Below are 21,369 nucleotides of genomic sequence, written 5' to 3'. Positions count from 1 at the left end.
CAAGACTTCCACCCACAAGCAGTTGAAGTGACTGGGAACTCCACCCACACGGGTGAAGTGACTTCCCAGATTCCCTCCCAGGCCCCACGTGAAGTGACCTTCACGATCACCCACCCACAGCAGGTGAAGTTGACTTCGAGTCTGCCCCACCGGCAAGGTGAAGTGACTTCACCCAGTCACCCACCCACACCAGGTGAGAGTGACTTCACGGTCACCCAACCACACCAGGTGAAGTGACTTCTGATCACCCCACCCACACCAGGAAGTGACACCGGTCCACCCACCAGCTCAGGTGAAGTGACTTTCAGACTCCCACCCACCCACAGGTGAAGTGACTTTCAAGGACTCCACTCACCAGGTGAAGTGACTTCCCAGACTCCCGCCCACACAAGGTGAAGTGACTTTCCAGACCCTCCACCCACACCAGGTGAAGTGACTTCCCAGACTCCCACCACACCAGGTGGGTAGCTTGACCCTCCAACCCACACCAGGTGAATTGACTTCCGCAGGACTCCCACCCACCCACCAGGTGAAGTGACCCAGACTCTCCACCCACACCAGATTGAAGTGACTTTCCCAGACTCCCACCCTCCCACACAAGGTGAAGTGACTTTCCCAGACTCCCACTCCACACCAAGGATTGAAGTGACTTCCCAAACTCCCACCCACAAGAGGTGAGTGACCTCCCAGACCCTCCCACCCACACCAGGTGAAGTGACCTTACCAAGCTCCACCCCTGAGGTGGTGACCCTTCCCAGACCCTCCCACCCACCACCAGGTGGAAGTGACTTCCCAGACTCCCTCCACACCCATACGGTGAAGTGACTTCCTGACTCCCTCACCCACACCTAGGTGAAGTTGACTTCCCAGACTCTCACCCACACGGGTGACGTGACTTCCCAGACACCCTACCACACCAAGGAATTGAGTGACTGCCCTCAGATTCCTCACCCACCAGGTGAGTGACCCAGACTCCCTCCACACCAGGTGGTGAACTGCTCAGATTCTCAGACACCAGGTGAGAGTGACCCCAGACCCTCCCTCCCACACCAGGGTGAAGTGACTACTCAATTCCTCCCACCCACAACCAGGTGATGGACTTCCCCAGAACTCCCTCCTGGAGGTCGTTGACTGCTCAGATTCCTCCCACCCACACCCAGGTGAATGCACTTCCCAAGACTCCTCACCCACACCAGGTCAAGTGACCTTCCAGGACTCTCCACACAAGGTGAAGTGGACTTCCCCAAGACTTCTCACCCACACCAGGTGAAGTGACCCCAGACTCCCTCCACACAAGGTGATGACTTCCCAGACTCCCTCCCCACCCAACACCAAGGTGAGCTGACTTCCCAGACCTCATACCCACACAAGGTGAATGACTTCCCAGACTCTCCCGCCACAAGGTTGAAGTTGACCCTTCCCAGACCTCCCTCCACCCACAAGGTGAAGTGACTGCTCCCAGATTCTCCTCCCTTACACCAGGTGAAGAGTGACTTCCCAGACCCTCTCAGACACCAGGTGGTGACTTCCCCAGACCCTCCCTCCACACCAAGGTGAAGTGACTTCCAGACTCCTCCCGCACACCAGGTGAAGTGACTGAACTCCTCCACACAGGTGAAGTTGACTTCCCCAGACTCCACCCACCACAAAGGTTGAAGTGACTTCCCAGACTCCCTCCCACACAAGGATTGAAGGTGACTGAACTCTCTCCTGGTGGAAGTTGACTTCCAGACCCTCCTCCACACCAAGGTGAAGTGATTCTTCCCCAGACTCTCACCCCACACCAGGTGAAGTGACTTCCCAGACTCCCTCCCCACACAAGGTGATGAGTTCCAGACTCCCTCCACACAAGGTAGTGACTTCCCAGACTCCCACCCTAACACCAAGGTGAAGTGACCCAGACTCCCTCCCACACACAAGGTGAGTGACTGGACTCCCACCACACAAGGATTGAAGTGACTTCAGACTCCCTCCACACAAGGTGAAGTGACCCTTCCCAGACTCCCTCCCACAAGGTGAAGTGGACTTTCCCAGACTTCCTCCACCCACAAGATTGGGAGTGACTTCCCCAGGACTCCCTCCTTTAGGTGGGCCACTGAACTCTCCACCCAACACCAGGTGGGAAGTGACCCTTCCCAGACCCTCCCTCCGACAACAAGGTTGAAGTGACCCCCGGACTCCCCCACCACATAAGGTTGAGTGACCCCTGCTCAGTTCCCTCTTCACACCAAGATTGGGAGTGGCTTCCCCCGGACTCCCACCAGGCAACGGGTGAAGTGTCCCTTCCCAGACTCCCACCCACACCCAAGGTGGGGAAGTGACTGCTCAGGATTCTCCACCCAACACAATTGAAGTGACCCTTCCCAGACCCTCCACCAACAACAGGTGAGTGACTTCCCAGACTCCCACACACCCGCACCAGGTGAGTGACTTCCCAGACTCCCTCCACAACAGGTGGAAGTGTTTGAACTCTCTTGCCAGGTGGGTGAGCCCAGACTGCCACCACCCAGGTGGTGAACTTCCCAGACTCCACCACACCGTTAGTGACTTCCCCAGACTTCCCCTCACCCACCCACACACACCAGGTGAAGTGACTTCCCAAGACTCCACCACACCAGGTGCCAGTGACCCCAGACCCTCCCACCACACCAGGTGAAAGTGAGCTTCCCAAGACTCTCACCCACACCAGGTGAAGTGGCTTGAGCTTCCACCCACAGGTCATTGACCCCAGACCCTCCCACCACGCAGGTGAAGTGGGGCTTCCCAGACTTCCCCAACCCACCCACCCAGGTGAGTGACTTCCCAGACCTCCAACCACAGAGGTGAAGTGACTTTCCCAGGACTTCCACCCACACCAGGTGAAGTGACTGGACCCTCTAACACAACATGTGAGTGGCTTCCCGGACCCTCCACCCACAACCAGGATTGAAGTGGACTTAGACTCACCCGCCAGGTGAGTGGCTTCCCCAGACCCTCCACCCACACCAGTTGATGACTGCAGGGCTCACGCAGGTGGTGAACCTTCCACGATGCCCACCACACCAGGTGGTGACCCCCAGACCCTCAATGACCACCAGGGGTGAATGACTGGACTCACCCACACCAGGGTGGTGACCCAGACTCCCTAACTGGTATGTGAAGTGACTTCCAGACCTCCACCACAACAGGTGATGACTTCCCAAGACTCCAACCACGGGCAGGTGATGTGTATCCCCGAACCACATTACGCAGTTGATTACTTCCCGTTCACCCCGCCAGTTGGTGTTGACCTTCCCAGGACCGCGCAGATTAGTGACTTCCCCCGGATTCCCACCCACACCACGTGGTGAACTTTGAACTCCACCACACCGGGTGAGTAATATCACGATTCACCTACAGCACGTGAGTGACCCTTCACCCAGTCCACCCGCAACACCAGGGTGAAGTGACGGCAGTTCACCCGCCTACAGCAGGTTGAAGTGACCAGTCCCACGCCAACACGTGAGGTGACCTTCACGGTCGCCTGGCGCAAGATTGAAGTGACTTCCAACAGTCATCCAGCCCACACCAGGTGAAGTGACTTCCCAGACTCCCACCCACACAAGGTGAAGTGACTTCCAGACCCTCCCCACCCACACCAGGTGAAGTGACCTACAGGTCACCCTACCTGGAAGTGAAGTGACTTCCCAAGATCCTGCACCAGGGTGAGTGACCCAGACCCACCCACAGGTGAAGTGACCTTCCCAGTCTCCACCACACAAGGTGAATTGACTTCCCAGACTCCCCACATACCAGGTGGTGACTGCCAGACTCCCACCCACGGTGAGTGGCTTCCCGGGCTCCACACCAGGTGGTGAACTTGGACTCCCACCAACAACGGGTGGAGTGACTGGGGACTCCCCCTCCCACACCCAGAATTGAGTGACTTCCCGGACTCCCTCACCACCCACCAGAATTGAGAGGTGAACTTCCCGGGACCTCCCAACCACCACCAGATTGAAGTGACTTGGACCCTCCCACACCAAGGTCAGTGGAACTCCCTGGACTTCCTCACTGCAGATGAAGTGCTTCCCAGTCATCGCACAGGGTGAGTGACTTCCGGACTCCCTCACACACCCACCAGGAATGAATTGACTCCCAGACTCTCACCCACACCGGAACTTCCACCCCAACCCAACGGTGAAGTGACTTGAGGAACTTCCCTTCCCACCCACCAGGTGAAGTGACTTCCCAGACTCTCCCACCCCACCAGGTCAGTGGCTGAACTCCCAACCCTCAGATTGGAATGACTTCCCAGACTCCCTCCCACACCACACCAGGTGAAGGTGAACTTCCTAGGAACTCCTCCCACCCTTACCACCAGGTGGAAGTGACCCCCAGATACCCTCCACACAAGGTGGTGACTTCCCAGGAACTTCCCCTCCCACACACCACACCCCAGGGTCAGTGAACTTCCCAGACCCTCTCACCCACACAGGTGATGACTTGCCAGGAACTTCTCCACCACCCGGCACCAGGTGAAGTGACTTCCCAGACTCCCTACCACAACAGGTGAAGTGACTTCCCATACTCAATCCCACACCAGTAAGTGACCCAGACTCCCACCCACAACAGGTGAGTGACTTTGGACTCCCACCACAGGTGGTATTTCCCAGACTCCCACCCACACCAGGTGAGTGACTTCAGACTCCCAACCCACAGGTATTGAGTCCCAGACTCCCACCCACACCAAGGTGAAGTGCCCTGAATATCACACCAGGTGGAAGTGACTTCCCAGACTCCCACCCACGGCAGGTGGTGGTTGACACCAAGGGACTCCACCACAACCAGGTGAAGTGACTTCCCAGACTCCCACCCACACCGGGTGGTGACTTCTCAGTCACTCCCACCCAGGGTACCCGATTGATGTGACTTGCGGATCCACCCACAGGCACGTGATGACTGACTCCGCAGTCACCAGGGTGATGACTTCCCATGTCCCCAGACCAAGGGTGAGTGACAGTCACAGTCCTTACCCAGCACACGGTGAGTGACTTCACGTCATCTTACCCCCACACCGTGGTGCCCCCAGTCCATACTACGTGGTGACTTCAAGACTCCACCCGCACCAGGTGGAAGTGACTTCACAGTCACCCACCCACAGCACGGTGAAGTGACTTCACAGTCACCCACCCACACCAGGTGGTGGAAGTCCCAGACTCCCACACCGAAGTGACTGCGGTCACCCACCCAGCTTCCCGTGAAGTGACTTTCAGACTCCCACCCACCACCCAGGTGAAGTGACTTCCCAGACTCCCACCCACACCAGGTGAAGTGACTTCCCGGACTCCCGCACCCATACAGGTGAAGTGACATCTCAGACTCCCACCCACATGGCCAGTGAGGGTAAGACTTCCCAGACTCTCACCCATAACCCAGGTGAGAAGTGACTTCCCCAGACTCTCAGTACCAGGTGCAGTGGACTTCCCAGACTCTCACCCACGCCGGTGGTGACTTCCCAGACATCCACCCACACCATTGTGGTGACTTCCAGACTCTTCCCACATCAAGGTGAGTGACTTTGACTCCACCCACACCCAGGTGAAGTGACTTCCCAGACTCCACCCACAGGAATGAAGTGACTTCCCAGACTCTCACCCGCACCAGGTGAAGTGACTTCCCAGACTCCCCACCCACACCAGGTGGAAGTGACTTCCCCAGACTCCCACCCACACGGTGAATGACTTCCCAGACTCACACACACCAGGTGAGTGACTTCAGACTCCCCACCACAGGCACCGTGAAGTCCCAGACTCCACCCACCAGGATGGTTGACTACAGACTCCCCTCCCCCACAGGTGAAGTGACTCCCAGACTCCCCTCCCACCCACACCAGGTGAAGTGACCCCAGACTCCCACCCACACCAGGTGAGTTGACTTCCACAGACTCCCTCCCACACACCGGTGAAGTGACTTCCAGACTCCCACCACACGCAAGTGAGTGCTTCCCAGACTCACCCTGGGTGAAGTGACCCCCTTCCCAGACTCTCCACCCACCAGGTGAGTGACTTGACTCTCCCACAGTGATGACTTCCAGACCCTCCTTGCACAGATTGAGAGTGACTTCACAGACTCCTCACCCACACCAGGTGAAGTGAGACTCCCACCACACCAGGGTGAAGTGGCTTTGACTCCCACCCAGCACAAGGTGAGTGACTTCCCAGACTTCCCACCACACCAGGTGAAGTGACTTTCAGACTCCCACCCACACAGGTGGAAGTGACTTCCTTCAGACTCCACCCGGTACACCAGGTGAAGTGACTTCCCCCAGACTCCACCACACCAGGTGAGTGACTTCCCCTAGACTCCCCCACCTGCCCACCAGGTGAAGTGACTCACTCCCCAGCACAGGTGGACTTGGCTTCCCAGGGACTTCCCACACCCACCGGTGAAGTGACTTCCCAGACTCCCACCCACGCCAGGTGAGTGACTTCCCCCTAGACTCCCACCCACACCAAGTGAAGTGACTTCCCACAGACTCCCACACACCAGGTGAAGTGACAGGACTCCCACCCACACCCAAGGTGTTGACTGCCCCAGACTCCACACAGGTGAAGTGACTTCCCCCAGACTCCCTCCCACCCACAGGTGAGTGGCTTCCCCCAGACTCCACCCAACACCCAGGTGGGTGACTTCCCAGACTCCCAGCCCACAGGTGAATGGCTGGACTCCCACCACACAGGTGGAAGTGACTTTCCCCCAGACTCCCACCCACAACAGGTGAGTGACTTCCCAGACTCCCTCCCACAGGTTGAAGTGGTTCCCAGACTCCCAGGCCCTGTGGTGAGTGACTTCCAGGACTCCCACTACACCAGGTGAGTGGCTTTCCCCCAGACTCCCTCCTCCCAGGGTGGTGACTTCCCAGACTCCCTCCCACACCAGTGGTAGCTGGAACTCCACCCACACCAGTGAGTGACTTCCCCAGACTCCCAACACACCAGGTGAAGTGACTTCCCAGACTCCACCCACACCAGGTGAAGTGACTTCCCAGATTCTCCCACCACACCAGGTGTGCTGACTCCCAGACTCCACACACCAGGTGGTGGCCCTGACTCCTCACCCACACCAGGTGAAGTGACTTCCCAGACTCCCACCCTCACCATATGAAGTGACTTCCCAGATTCCCTCCCACACAAGGTGAAGTGACTTCCCAGACTCTCAACCACACCAGGTGAAGTGACTTCCCAGACTCCCACCCACTCTAGGTGAAGAGACTTCCCAGACTCACTCCCACACCAGGTGAAGTGACTTCCCAGAGTCCCTCCCACACCAGGTGAAGTGACTTCCCAGACTCCCACCCACAACAGGTGAAGTGACTTCCCAGACTCCCTCCCACAACAGGTGAAGTGACTTCACAGAGTCCCTCCCACACCAGGTGAAGTGACTTCCCAGACTCCCACCCACCCCAGGTGAAGTGACTTCCCAGCCTCCCACCCACAAAAGGTGAAGTGACTTCCCAGACTCCCTCCCACACCAGGTGAAGTGACTTCCCAGAGTCCCTCCCACACCAGGTGAAGTGACTTCCCAGACTCCCACCCACCCCAGGTGAAGTGACTTCCCAGACTCCCACCTACAAGAGGTGAAGTGACTTCCCAGACTCCCTCCCACACCAGGTGAAGTGACTTCCCAGACTCTCACCCACACCAGGTGAAGTGACTTCCCAGACTCCCACCCACACCAGGTGAAGTGACTTCCCAGACTCCCACCCACACCAGGTGAAGTGACTTCCCAGACTCCCTCCCACACCAGGTGAAGTGACTTCCCAGACTCTCACCCACACAAGGTGAAGTGACTTCCCAGACTCTCCCACAACAGGCGAAGTGACTTCCCAGACTCCATCCCACAACGGGTGAAGTGACTTCCCAGACTCCATCCCACAACGGGTGAAGTGACTTCTCAGACTCTCACCCACAACGGGTGAAGTGACTTCCCAGACTCCCTCCCACAACGGGCGAAGTGACTTCCCAGACTCTCACCCACACCAGGTGAAGTGACTTCCCAGACTCCCTCCCACAGCACGTGAAGTGACTTCCCAGACTCCCTCCCACAACGGGTGAAGTGACTTCCCAGACTCTCACCCACACCAGGTGAAGTGACTTCCCAGACTCTCACCCACAACAGGTGAAGTGACTTCCCAGACTCTCACCCACACCGGGTGAAGTGACTTCCCAGACTCCCTCCCACACCAGGTGAAGTGACTTCACAGACTCTCACCCACACCAGGTGACGTGACTTCCCAGACTCCCTCCCACAACAGGTGAAGTGACTTCCCAGACTCCCTCCCTCAACAGGTCAAGTGACTTCCCAGACTCTCACCCACAACAGGTGAAATGACATCCCAAACTCCCTCCAACATCAGGTGAAGTGACTTCTCAGACTCCCACCCACACCAGGTGAAGTGACTTCCCAGACTCCCAAACACACCAGGTGAAGTGACTTCCCAGACTCCCACCCACACCAGGTGAAGTGACTTCCCAGACTCCCACCCACAAGAGGTGAAGTTACTTCCCAGACTCCCACCCACACCAGTTGAAGTGACTTCCCAGACTCTCAACCACACCAGGTGAAGTGACTTCCCAGACTCTCTTCCACACCAAGTGAAGTGACTTCCCAGACTCCCACCCACACAACGTGAAGTGACTTCCCTGACTCCCACCCACACCAGGTGAATTGACATCCCAGACTCCCACCCACACCAGATGAAGTGACTTCCCAGACTCCCACCCACACAACGTGAAGTGACTTCCCAGACTCCCAGCCACACCAGGTGAATTGACATCCCATACTCCCACCCACACCAGGTGAAGTGACTTCCCAGACTCCCACCCACACCAGGTGAAATGACTTCACAGACAATAACCCACACCAGGTGAATTGACATCCCAGACTCCCACCCACACCAGGTGAAGTGACTTCCCAGACTCCCACCCACAAGAGGTGAAGTGACTTCCCAGACTCGCACTCCACACCAGGTGAATTGACGTCCCAGACTCCCCCCCACACCAGGTGAAGTGATTTCCCAGACTCCCACCCACAAGAGGTGAAGTGACTTCCCAGACTCCCACCCCACACCAGGTGAATTGACATCCCAGACTCCCACCAACAACATGTGAAGTGACTTCCCAGACTCACACCCACACCAGGTGAAGTGACTTCCCAGACTCCCACCCACACCAGGTGAAGTTACTTCCCAGAATCCCACCCACACCAGGTGAAGTGACTTCCCAGACTCCCACCCACACCAGGTGAAGTGACTTCCCAGACTCCCACCCACACCAGGTGAAGTGACTTCCCAGACTCCCACCCACACCAGGTGAAGTGACTTCCCAGACTCCCAACCACACAAGGTGAAGTGACTTCCCAGACTCCCAACCACACAAGGTGAAGTGACTTCCCAGACTCCCACCCACACCAGGTGAAGTGACTTCCCAGACTCCAACCCACACCAGGTGAATTGACTTCCCAGACTCACACCCACACCAGGTGAAGTGACTTCCCAGACTCACACCCACACCAGGTGAAGTGACTTCCCAGACTCACACCCACTCCAGGTGAAGTGACTTCCCAGACTTACACCCACACCAGGTGAAGTGACTTCCCAGACTCCCAACCACACAAGGTGAAGTGACTTCACAGACTCCCAACCACACAATGTGAAGTGACTTCCCCGACTCCCTCCCACAACAGGTGAAGTTACTTCCCAGACTCACACCCACACCAGGTGAAGTGACTTCCCAGACTCCCACCCACACCAGGTGAAGTGACTTCCCAGATTCCCACCCAGACCAGGTGAAGTGACATCACAGTCACCCACCCAGAGCACGTGAAGTGACTTCACAGTCACCCACCCACAGCACGTGAAGTGACTTTACAGTCACCCACCCACACAAGGTGAAGTGACTTCACGGTCACCCACCCACAGCAGGTGAAGTGACTTCAAAATCACCCACCCACAGCACGTGAAGTGACTTCACAGTCACCCACCCACACCAGGTGAAGTGACTTCACAGTCACCCACCCACAGCACGTGAAGTGCCTTCACAGTCATCCACCCACAGCACGTGAAGTGACTTCACAGTCACCCACCCACAGCACGTGAAGTGACTTCACAGTCACCCACCCACACCAGGTGAAGTGACTTCACAGTCACCCACCCACACCAGGTGAAGTGACTTCACAGTCACCCACCCACACCAGGTGAAGTGATTTCACGGTCACCCACCCACACAAGGTGAAGTGACTTTCCAGACTCCCTCCCACACAAGGTGAAGTGACTTTCCAGACTCCCTCCCACACCAGGTGAAGTGACTTCCCAGACTCCCACCCACACAAGGTGAAGTGACTTTCCAGACTCCCACCCACACAAGGTGAAGTGACTTTCCAGACTCCCACCCACACCAGGTGAAGTGACTTCCCAGACTCCCACCCACACAAGGTGAAGTGACTTTCCAGACTCCCACCCACACCAGGTGAAGTGACTTTCCAGACTCCCACCCACACCAGGTGAAGTGACTTCACAGACTCCCACCCCACACCAGGTGAACTGACTTCCCTGACTCCCACCAACAACATGTGAATTGACTTCCCAGTCTCCCACCCACACCAGGTGAAGTGACTTCCCAGACTCCCACCCACACCAGTTGAAGTGACTTCCCAGACTCCCACCCGCACCAGGTGAAGTGACTTCCCAGATTCCCACCCACATCAGGTGAATTGACTTCCCAGACTCCCACCCACACCAGGTGAAGTGACTTCCCAGACTCCCACCCACACCAGGTGCAGTGATTTCCCAGACTCCCACCCACACCAGGTGAAGTGACTACCCAGACTCCCACCCACACCAGGTGAAGTGACTTTCCAGACTCCCAACCACACAAGGTGAAGTGACTTCCCAGACTCCCAACCACACAAGGTGAAGTGACTTCTCAGACTCCCAACCACACAAGGTGAAGTGACTTCACAGACTCCCAACCACACAAGGTGAAGTGACTTCCCAGACTCCCACCCACACCAGGTGAAGTGACTTCCCAGTCTCCCACCCACACCAGGTGAAGTGACTTCCAAAACTCCTATCCACACCAGGTGAAGTGACTTCCCAGACTCCCACCCACAACAGGTGAAATGACTTCCCAGACTCCCACCCACACCAGGTGAAGTGACTTCCCAGACTTCCACCCACACCAGGTGAAGTGACTTCCTAGACTCCCACCCACAAGAGGTGAAGTTACTTCCCAGACTCCCACCCACACCAGGTGAAGTGACTTCCCAGACTTTCACCCACACCAGTTGAAGTGACTTCCCAGACTCTCAACCACATCAGGTGAAGTGACTTCCCAGACTTTCACCCACACCAGTTGAAGTGACTTCCCAGACTCTCAACCACACCAGGTGAAGTGACTTCCCAGACTCCAACCCACACAAGGTGAAGTGACTTCTCAAACTCACACTCACACAAGGTGAAGTGACTTCCCAGACTCCCACCCACAACATATGAAGTGACTTCCCAGACTCCCACCCACACCAGGGGAAGTGACTTCACAGTCACCCACCCACAGCACGTGAAGGGACTTCACAGTCACCCACCCACACCAGGTGAAGTGACTTCACAGTCACCCACCCACACCAGGTGAAGTGACTTCACAGTCACCCACCCACACCAGGGGAAGTGACTTCACGGTCACCCACCCAAAGCTCGTGAAGTGACTTTCCAGACTCCCACCCACACAAGGTGAAGTGACTTTCCAGACTCCCACTCACACCAGGTGAAGTGACTTCCCAGACTCCCGCCCACACCAGGTGAATTGACATCCCAGACTCCCACCCACACCAGGTGAAGTGACTTCCCAGACTCCCACCCACAAGAGGTGAAGTGACTTCACAGACACCCACCCACACCAGGTGAAGTGACTTCCCAAACTCCCACCCACACCAGGTGAAGTGACTTCCCAGACTCCCACTTACAAGAGGTGAAGTGACTTCACAGACTCCCACCCCACACCAGGTGAACTGACTTCCCTGACTCCCACCAACAACAGGTGAAGTGACTTCCCAGACTCCCACCCACACCAGGTGAAGTGACTTCCCAGACTCTCACCCACACCAGGTGAAGTGACTTCCCAGACTCCCACCCACACCAGGTGAAGTGACTTCCCAGACTCCCACCCACACCAGGTGAAGTGACTTCCCAGACTCCCACCCACACCAGGTGAAGTGACTTCCCAGACTCCCTCCCACACCAGGTGAAGTGACTTCCCAGACTCCCAACCACACAAGGTGAAGTGACTTCCCAGACTCCCAACCACACAAGGTGAAGTGACTTCACAGACTCCCAACCACACAAGGTGAAGTGACTTCCCAGACTCCCACCCACACCAGGTGAAGTGACTTCCCAGACTCCAACCCACACCAGGTGAATTGACTTCCCAGACTCACACCCACACCATGTGAAGTGACTTCCCAGACTCACACCCACACCAGGTGAAGTGACTTCCCAGACTCACACCCACACCAGGTGAAGTGACTTCCCAGACTTACACCCACACCAGGTGAATTGACTTCCCAGACTCACACCCACACCAGGTGAAGTGACTTTCCAGACTCCCACCCACACAAGGTGAAGTGACTTCCCAGACTCCCACCCACACCAGGTGAAGTGACTTCCCAGACTCCCACCCACAACAGGTGAAGTGACTTCCCAGACTCCCACCCACACCAGGTGAAGTGACTTCACAGTCACCCACCCAGAGCACGTGAAGTGACTTCACAGTCACCCACCCACAGCACGTGAAGTGACTTCACAGTCACCCACCAACACCAGGTGAAGTGACTTCACAGTCACCCACCCACAGCACGTGAAGTGACTTCACAGTCACCCACCCTGCGCCCGTGAAGTGACTTTCCAGGCTCCCACCCACACCAGGTGAAGTGACTTCACAGTCACCCACCCACAGCATGTGAAGTGACTTCACAGTGAACTCACCTATTTGTACTCGCCTATTTGTGGTTGCAGGGGTCGAGTCTTAGCTCCTGGCTCCGCCTCTTCACCGGTTGCTACTGGGCCCTCTCTCTCCCCGCTCCATGAGCTTTATCAAACCTCGTCTTAAAACTGTGAATGGTTCCTGCCTCCACTACGTCATTTTCTAGGCTATTCCACTGCCTTACAACTCTATGACTGAAGAAATACTTCCTAATATCTCTCTGACTCATTTGTGTCTTCAACTTCCAATTGTGGCTTCTTGTTTCTGTGTCCCCTCCCTGGAACATCCTGTCTTTGTCCACCTTGTCTATTCCACGCAGTATTTTATATGTCGTTATCATGTCTCCCCTGACCCTCCTGTCCTCCAGTGTCGTCAGGCCGATTTCCCTTAATCTTTCTTCATAGGACATTCCCCTTAGCTCTGGAACTAACCTTGTGGCAAACCTTTGTACTTTCTCTAGTTTCTTGACGTGCTTTATCAAGTGCGGGTTCCAAACAGGTGCTGCATACTCCAGTATGGGCCTGACATACACGGTGTACAGTGTCTTGAACGATTCCTTACTAAGGTATCGGAATGCTGTTCTCAGGTTTGCCAGGCGCCCATATTCTGCAGCAGTTATCTTTGTAATACTCACTTGTGCTTTATAGTAATCTGTTTACATTAATATTTTATCACTGACTTCATCATTGCTTAGTTAATCTTAAGTTAATTTTAAGCCAGCCCGTAATGCTATGCATAGTATAAGTGGCTTTGGCATTGCTCTTATCTGTATTTTTTTGTACCTCTGTATGTGTGCACAAATTTATAATAAATAAATAAATAAATAAATAAATAAATTGATGTGTGCTTCTGGAGACATGCTCGGTGTTATACTCACCCCAAGATCTTTCTCCTTGAGTGAGGTTTGCAGTCTTTGGCCACCTAGCCTATACTCTGTCTGTAGTCTTCTGTGCCCTTCCCCTATCTTCATGACTTTGCATTTGGCAGGATTAAATTCGAGAAGCCATTTGCTGGACCAGGTGTCCAGTCTGTCCAGGTCTCTTTGAAGTCCTGCCTGGTCCTCAACAGATTTAATTCTCCTCATTAACTTCACATCATCTGCAAACAGGGACACTTCTGAGTCTAACTCTTCCATCATGTCGTTCACATATACCAAAAATAGCACTGGTCCTAGAACCGACCCCTGTGGGACCCCGCTCGTCACAGGTGCCCACTGTGATACATCATTATGTACCATGACTCGTTGTTGCCTCCCTGTCAGGTATTCTCTGATCCATTGCAGTGCCCTTCCTGTTATATGCGCCTGATGCTCTAGCTTCTGCACTAATCTCTTGTGAGGAACTGTGTCAAAGGCCTTCTTACAGTCCAAGAAGATGCAATCAACCCACCCCTCTCTCTCGTGTCTTACTTCTGTTATTTTATCATAAAACTCCAGAAGGTTTGTGACACAGGATTTGCCTTCCATGAATCCGTGCTGGTTGGCATTTATACTCTTGTTCCATTCCAGGTGCTCCACCACTCTCCTCCTGGTAATCTTCTCTATAACTTTGCATACTATACACGTCAATGACAGGTCTATAGTTTAGTGCCTCTTTTCTGTCTACTTTTTTAAAAATGGGAACTACATTAGCCGTCTTCCATACCTCAGGTAGTTGCCCAGTTTCCAGGGACGTGTTGAAGATTGTGGTAAGTGGCATGCACAACATATCTGCTCCCTCTCTGAGGACCCACGGGGAGATGTTGTCCGGTCCCATTGCCTTTGAGGAATCGATGTCCCTTAGCAGTTTCTTCACCTCCTCCTCATCTGTATGTATGTCATCCAACACTTGTTGGTGTATTCCTTGCTGGTGTCCCCATCTGATCTGTCCCCCCAGAGTCCTTCCTGTCTCTACTGTAAATACTTCCTTAAATCTCGTGTTGAGCTCCTCACATACCTCTTGATCGTTTCTTGTGAGTTCTCCACCTTCTTTCCTCAGCCTTATCACCAGGTCCTTGACTGTTGTCTTCCTCCTAATGTGGCTATACAGCAGTTTCGGGTCAGATTTGACTTTCGATGCTATGTCGTTTTCATACTGTCGCTGGGCCTCCCTCCTTATCTGTGCATACTCGTTTCTGGCTCTTCTACTAATCTCCTTGTTTTCCTGGGTCCTATGCCTCCTGTACCTTTTCCATTCTCTGTTGCACTTAGTTTTTGCCTCCCTACACCTTCGGGTAAACCAAGGACTCGTTTTGGTTTTCCTATTATTTCTGTTTCCCTTGGGAACAAACTTTTCCTCTGCCTCCTTGCACTTTGTTGCCACATATTCCATCATCTCGTTTACTGACTTTCCTACCAGTTCTCTGTCCCACTGAACCTCCTGCAGGAAGTTTCTCATACCTGTGTAGTCCCCCCTTTTATAGTTTGGCCTGTCCCCTTCAGTTCCTGTTACCTTCTCCACTTGTAACTCTACTATATAATCAAAACTCAGAACCACGTGATCGCTAGCTCCAAGGGGCCTCTCGTAAGTGATGTCCTCAATGTCTGAACTGCTCAGGGTAACACAAGATCCAGTCTTGCTGGCTCATCCTCCCCTCTCTCTTTGGATGTGTCCCTGACATGTTGATGCATGAGGTTTTCAAGTACCACATCCATCATCTTGGCTCTCCATGTTTCGGGACCCCCATGTGGCTCCAGGTTTTTCCAGTCGATCTCCCTGTGGTTGAAATCGCCCATTACCAGTAACTTTGCTCTGCTCGAGTGAGCTCTTCTTGCCACCTCAGCCAGTGTGTCCACCATGACCCTGTTGTTTTCTTCGTACTCCTCTCTTGGCCTCCTGCAGTTCTGTGGTGGGTTATACATCACTCCAATGGCTACTTTATGTTCTCCGGACTGAATTGTACCTACAATGTAGTCTCTTTCTCCAATCATGTCCATGCCTTCCATTTCCTCAAATCCCCATCGGTGTTTTATGAGCAGTGCAACCCCTCCTCCCCCTCTACTCCTTCTATCTTTCCTCAGGATCTGATATCCCGTTGGGAAGATTGTGTCTGTTATTGTCTCAGCGAGTTTTGTTTCTGTGACTGCTATGATCTCTGGGGATTTTTCACTGATTCTTTCGTTCCACTCCTCATGTTTATTCGTTATTCCATCTGTGTTTGTGTACCAAACTTTCAGTTTCTTTTCTGTCATTGTGGCCATGCAAGAATATTGGGGTTGGGGGAGCGAGAGCCTTGGTGGGGGCCTATATGGGGCTGTGGTGTAGGTGGGGTTTGTGATGATGGGGGTTGGGTCAGAATGCCCATAAGGGACAGCTGTTTGGGTGAGATTTTTGATATGGGGGTTGGTGGCAGAGGGAACAGTCAGTGGGTTGTAGTATAGGTTGCTCAGTTGCGTTGGGAATGTCGCGGTTGGAGTCTTTTGGTGGAAGATTCTGTGGGGTGTGTTTGCCCTTCCTCCTGTGTCTGGGTCCTGCTCATCTTCGTCATTGCCTCTCGTTCCTCCTTGCGTCTCTGTACCCTCTCTTTCAGTGTAGTCCTTTCTTCTTGTGTTCTGTCGCGGTCGAGGTATACTCTCTGGTACCCCTGTTTGTCCCTCAGTCTTGCTTTCTCTTGCAGAATCCTGGTTCGAACTGATTCTTCCTTGAAAGTTACTTTGACAGGCGTATCCTTCTACTCACAAACCACCCAATTCTCTGAAAATTTGTCACCTGGGTCATATCGCCCTCACCTATTGTTTTCATGATGCCTTCAATCATTTTTTTCTCCTCCTGCTTTACTTCTTCAAAGTTGTCCCCCTTGGCTTCTTGGAGCCCGTACACAAAAACTGACCTCGCCCTTTCCTCCTCCCACTGAGTCTCCATCTGCTTCCTCTGAGGCATTTTATTTCCTTCAATTGACATGTTCTTGCCTTCAGTCCCTGTCATATCTGAAACTTCTATTCTCAGTGAACTGTCTTTCATGACCAGCTGTCCCTTGCTACTGCAGTTGGCTGTTAGAATCTCTGCATATAGCATACCTTCATTGTCTTCAGACCTGTCATTTGATCTTAGTGTGCTCCTCGTCTTTTCCCTGGCCCCACGTGGGTCTGAGAGGGCCTTCGTGTATGGCATGTCTCCGTTGTTGCTTACTGTCCCCTTGTCTGCGCCTGACATTGAATTTCCTGATGTCACATCTGAATTGTCATTTGTCTCTCTAATCTGTTTCAGGCTTTGCAGTTTCTCTTCTAAGCACTGTATCCTAGCTTCTGCTGCTAAGACCTGTACTTCCCACTTCCTGCACTCTTCAGCTACCCGCTCCTCCATTTTCTTACCAAGCTCTACTATCTTCCTTCCCCAATCTTCCTCCCTTTTTTGGAGCTCTAACTCCCAGTCTTTCCTCCCTGGTTCGTCTACCAGATCTCTGGTTTTCCGTCCTCTAGGGCCACCCATTTTTTTTTTTTTATTACCACAGACAGAAGGCTAGAGGAGGGAGAGGGTGAGAGGGGGAGAGAGAAAGGGTAGAAAGAGGGAGAGAGAGGAGAAAGAAAGGGTAGAAAGAGGGAGACAGAGGAGAGAGTATGGGGGTGAGGGATAAGACCAAGGAGGAGAGAGAGAGAAATGTGAGGGGGGAGAGAAAGGGTAGAGAGAGGGAGAAAGAGAGAGGGAGAAAGGAGGGTGAGGGCAAAGGCTATGAGAGAGAGAAATGCGAGGGAGGGGTAGAAATATAGAAAAAGGGAGATGGAGAGAGAAGCCTATAGAGAGAGAAGAGGGTGAGGGATAGGATTTTGGGAGTGAGGGAGAGAGAGAGAGAGAGAGAGAGAGAGAGAGAGAGAGAGAGAGAGAGAGAGAGAGAGAGTAGGGGGAAGGGGAGTGAAAAAGGCTATGAGAGAGAGAAACACGAGGGAGGGGGAGAGAGAAAGATAAGAGGGTGGAGGGAGTGAAGGCAAGAGCAGGGGAGGGGAAAGGTCTGTGGGGAGGGAAAGGTGTGTGGGGGGTGAGGGGACGCGGTCAAATTCCAAGGATCAGCTGTGTGAATGAGTGGGTGTGTGTACTCACCTAGTTGTGGTTTCAGGGGTCGAGACTCAGCTCCTGGCCCCGAGTGTGTATGTGTGTGCGCGCGTGTGTGTGTGAGCACGGCACGATTTGAGTATAGCACGACTGAAGAATTGCAACACAATTTTATGTAACACGTCGTATGATGAATTTTACACTGTTCAGTTTGCGGGAAGGTAAAAAAAAAACGCTTCCCTTTTCCTTAAGCTGCCGCCTTGTTGTGGTTCAGCTGGGGAGACCTCCCACCGTCCCCAGCCACCCCCCCGTCCCCAGCCCCTCCCGCCGTCCCCAGCCACCCCCCCCCCCACTGTCCCCGACACCACACCACCATCCCAACATTCGTACTTCATACATGTCCAGTCCAACTTCTCTGCTACAAGCTTTTGATTGTGAATTGTGTTTTGATCTTTTAATTGCTATATGTTATATCTAGCAAGCAGTCATGACACCCAGTAAACATACCAGTGTTGCTCAAAGTGGCAAGAAAAGGTGTAAACAATTAAGTCTTAGAATTAACGAAGGAAACAAAGATATTAGACAAGACATCCTGTGGTCATAATGAAGTGTTACTTTGTACACTTAAAAAAAGGTAAACATAAGTTTGTGTGACTGACTGACTGAGTGACTGACTTTCTGAGTGACTTACTGAATGATTTGACTGACTAACTGAATGACCTGACTGACTTACTGAATGATTTGATTGACTAACTGAATGACTTGACTGCCTTACTGAATGACTTGACTGACTTACTGAATGATTTGATTGACTAACTGAATGACTTGACTGCCTTACTGAATGACTTGACTGGCTTACTGAATGACTTGACTGACTTACTGAATGACTTGACTGACTTACTGAATGACTTGACTGTCTTACTGAATGACTTGACTGACTTGCTGAATGACTTGACTGACTTGCTGAATGACTTGACTGACTTACTGAATGATTTGACTGACTTACTGAACAACTTGACTGAATTACTGAACGACTTGGCTGACTTACTGAATCACTTGACTGACTGAATCACTTGACTGACTGAATCACTTGACTGACTTACTGAATCACTTGACTGACTGAATGACAAAGTTAGACACTCCAGTACAACCATCAACTTCAGTACCAGAACCTCTACCATCCACCTCAGACCGGTGCGGCCACAACATAACTCCACTCTCTTCACAATCATCCACAAACACCAGCATCCATAATTTAAGGTAAGAAATACTATTATTTCTGTCACATTTATAGTCTTAAGCAGTAAAAACAACATGATACATCACAACACTGAACCGCAATTACATATTCACTTTTATTTTTGTAAGATGTGGAGGCCTAAAAAAAGTTGTTTGGCTTTTTGGGGGGGGCTCTCTGGAACGTAACCCTATTTTCCCCATAAGTTTTTCAGTTCATCTAACACGGTTTTACTAACACGGTGTTTTCAGGAACGTAATTACTGTGTTAAATAATAGTCTACTGTCCAAACCATACCCCAGCCGGGATTGATCCCGCGGTCACAGAGTCTCAAAACTCCAGCCCGGGCTGGAGTTTTGAGACTCTCTGACCGCGGGTCAAATCCCGGCCGGGGTATGGTTTGTTTGCAATCGTGTCATTACGATTTCGTAAGTCAATGGTCTACCTGGAGTACCTGGAGAGAGTTCCGGGGGTCAACGCCCCCGCGGCCCGGTCTGAGACCAGGCCTCCTGGTGGATCAGAGCCTGATCAACCAGGCTGTTGCTGCTGGCTGCACGCAAACCAACATACGAGCCACAGCCCGGCTGATCCGGAACTGACTTTAGGTGCTTGTCCAGTGCCAGCTTGAAGACTGCCAGGGGTCTGTTGGTAATCCCCCTTATGTGTGCTGGGAGGCAGTTGAACAGTCTCGGGCCCCTGACACTTATTGTATGGTCTCTTAACGTCTCTACTGTATATGTAACTGTGTAACTTGAAAGAAAAAGAGAGGAGAGCTTACCTTCATGGCTGCTCTCTTTATTTGTAACCAGGGTGTTCTATATTGCTTATATTCTACATTACTCATGGTATACACAGTTGTTATGGTTATACTCTCAGACCCTAATGTTCCTCTTGACAAGTGCAAATGTAACCCCCTGAGGTTGCATATACCCCCTGGGGTTGCATGTACCCCCTGTAGGTGCATGTATCCCTTGAGGTGCATGTACCCCCTGGGCTTGCATTTCCCCCATGGGGTGCATGTACCCATGGATTTGCATTTACCTCTGGGGTGCAAATATCCCAGGGGGTGCATGTACCTCTAGGGTGCATGTATCGCAGGGGATGCATGTACCTCTAGGGTGCATGTATCCCAGGGGGTGCATATACCCCAGATTGGGATCCCCTGGTATACAGTGTTTATATATTTCTTAGGGAAACAGGAAACGACTTAGTGAAGAAACTAGCTGAGCAGAACAGAAAGAAGATTGAAAACGCTGTACAGAACCTTGGAAATATTCCCCTTGCTGACGACAAGACTGAACTTGACGTGAGTATTAACCTACTTTCCTTGGATCAAGAGTCAGGAAGTAACTGAAAGTGTTTGAGGTGTATTTTGATCATGTCTTCTGTCAGTCTTCATTTCTCAAATTCTCAATATTAACATCTATATTACAAGTGTTCTCACAGGTATTTTGCTACCCATAAGTCTCTGTATTACACGTGTTCTCACAGGTATTTTGTTACCCATAAGTCTCTATATTACAAGTGTTCTCACAGGTATTTTATTACCCATAAGTCTCTATATTACAAGTGTTCTCACAGGTATTTTGTTACCCATAAGGCTCTATATTACAAGTGTTCTCACAGGTATTTTATTACCCATATGGCTCTACATTACAAGTGTTCTCACAAGTATTTTATTACCCATATGGCTATATATTACAAGTGTTCTTACAGGTATTTTATTACCCATATGGCTCTATATTACAAGTGTTCTTACAGGTATTTTATTATCCATAAAGCTCTCTATTACAAGTGTTCTCACAAGTAACAAGTGGCGTTCCACAGGGATCAGTCTTGGGCCCGTTGTTGTTTATAATATATATCAATGATCTTGATGAAGGAATTACTAGTGATATGAGCAAATTCGCCGATGACACGAAGATAGGTAGGATAATTGATTCAAACGTAGATGTTAGGGAACTTCAGAAGGATTCAGACAAACTCTATTCTTGGTCAGAAAAGTGGCAGATGCAATTCAATGTAGATAAATGCAAGGTTCTGAAGCTCGGGAGTGTCCATAAGCCTAGCACTTATAAGTTAAATAATGTAGAACTTAGCCATACAGATTGCGAAATGGACTTGGGGGTTATGGTGAGCAGCAACCTTAAACCAAGACAGCAATGCCTAAGTG

The 21,369-nt window shown here is 52.2% G+C and overlaps 1 protein-coding gene across 1 annotated transcript in view; it reads left to right on the top strand.

Annotated features, from left to right (window-relative positions):
* LOC128694505 (hormone receptor 4-like) overlaps positions 1-21,369 on the top strand; it is a 202,383-nt gene that overhangs the window by 145,253 nt on the left and 35,761 nt on the right. The window contains exon 6 of the mRNA XM_070098034.1: positions 20,388-20,502. Coding sequence (XP_069954135.1) covers positions 20,388-20,502 — 115 coding nt within the window. The remainder of the gene's footprint in view (positions 1-20,387; positions 20,503-21,369) is intronic.

This window comes from Cherax quadricarinatus, chromosome 60 (assembly GCF_038502225.1).
Source record: "Cherax quadricarinatus isolate ZL_2023a chromosome 60, ASM3850222v1, whole genome shotgun sequence".
NCBI classification, from domain to species: Eukaryota; Metazoa; Arthropoda; class Malacostraca; order Decapoda; family Parastacidae; genus Cherax; species Cherax quadricarinatus.
Note: the sequence above shows the minus strand (reverse complement) of the source record. Positions and strands in the feature narration are given on the sequence as shown.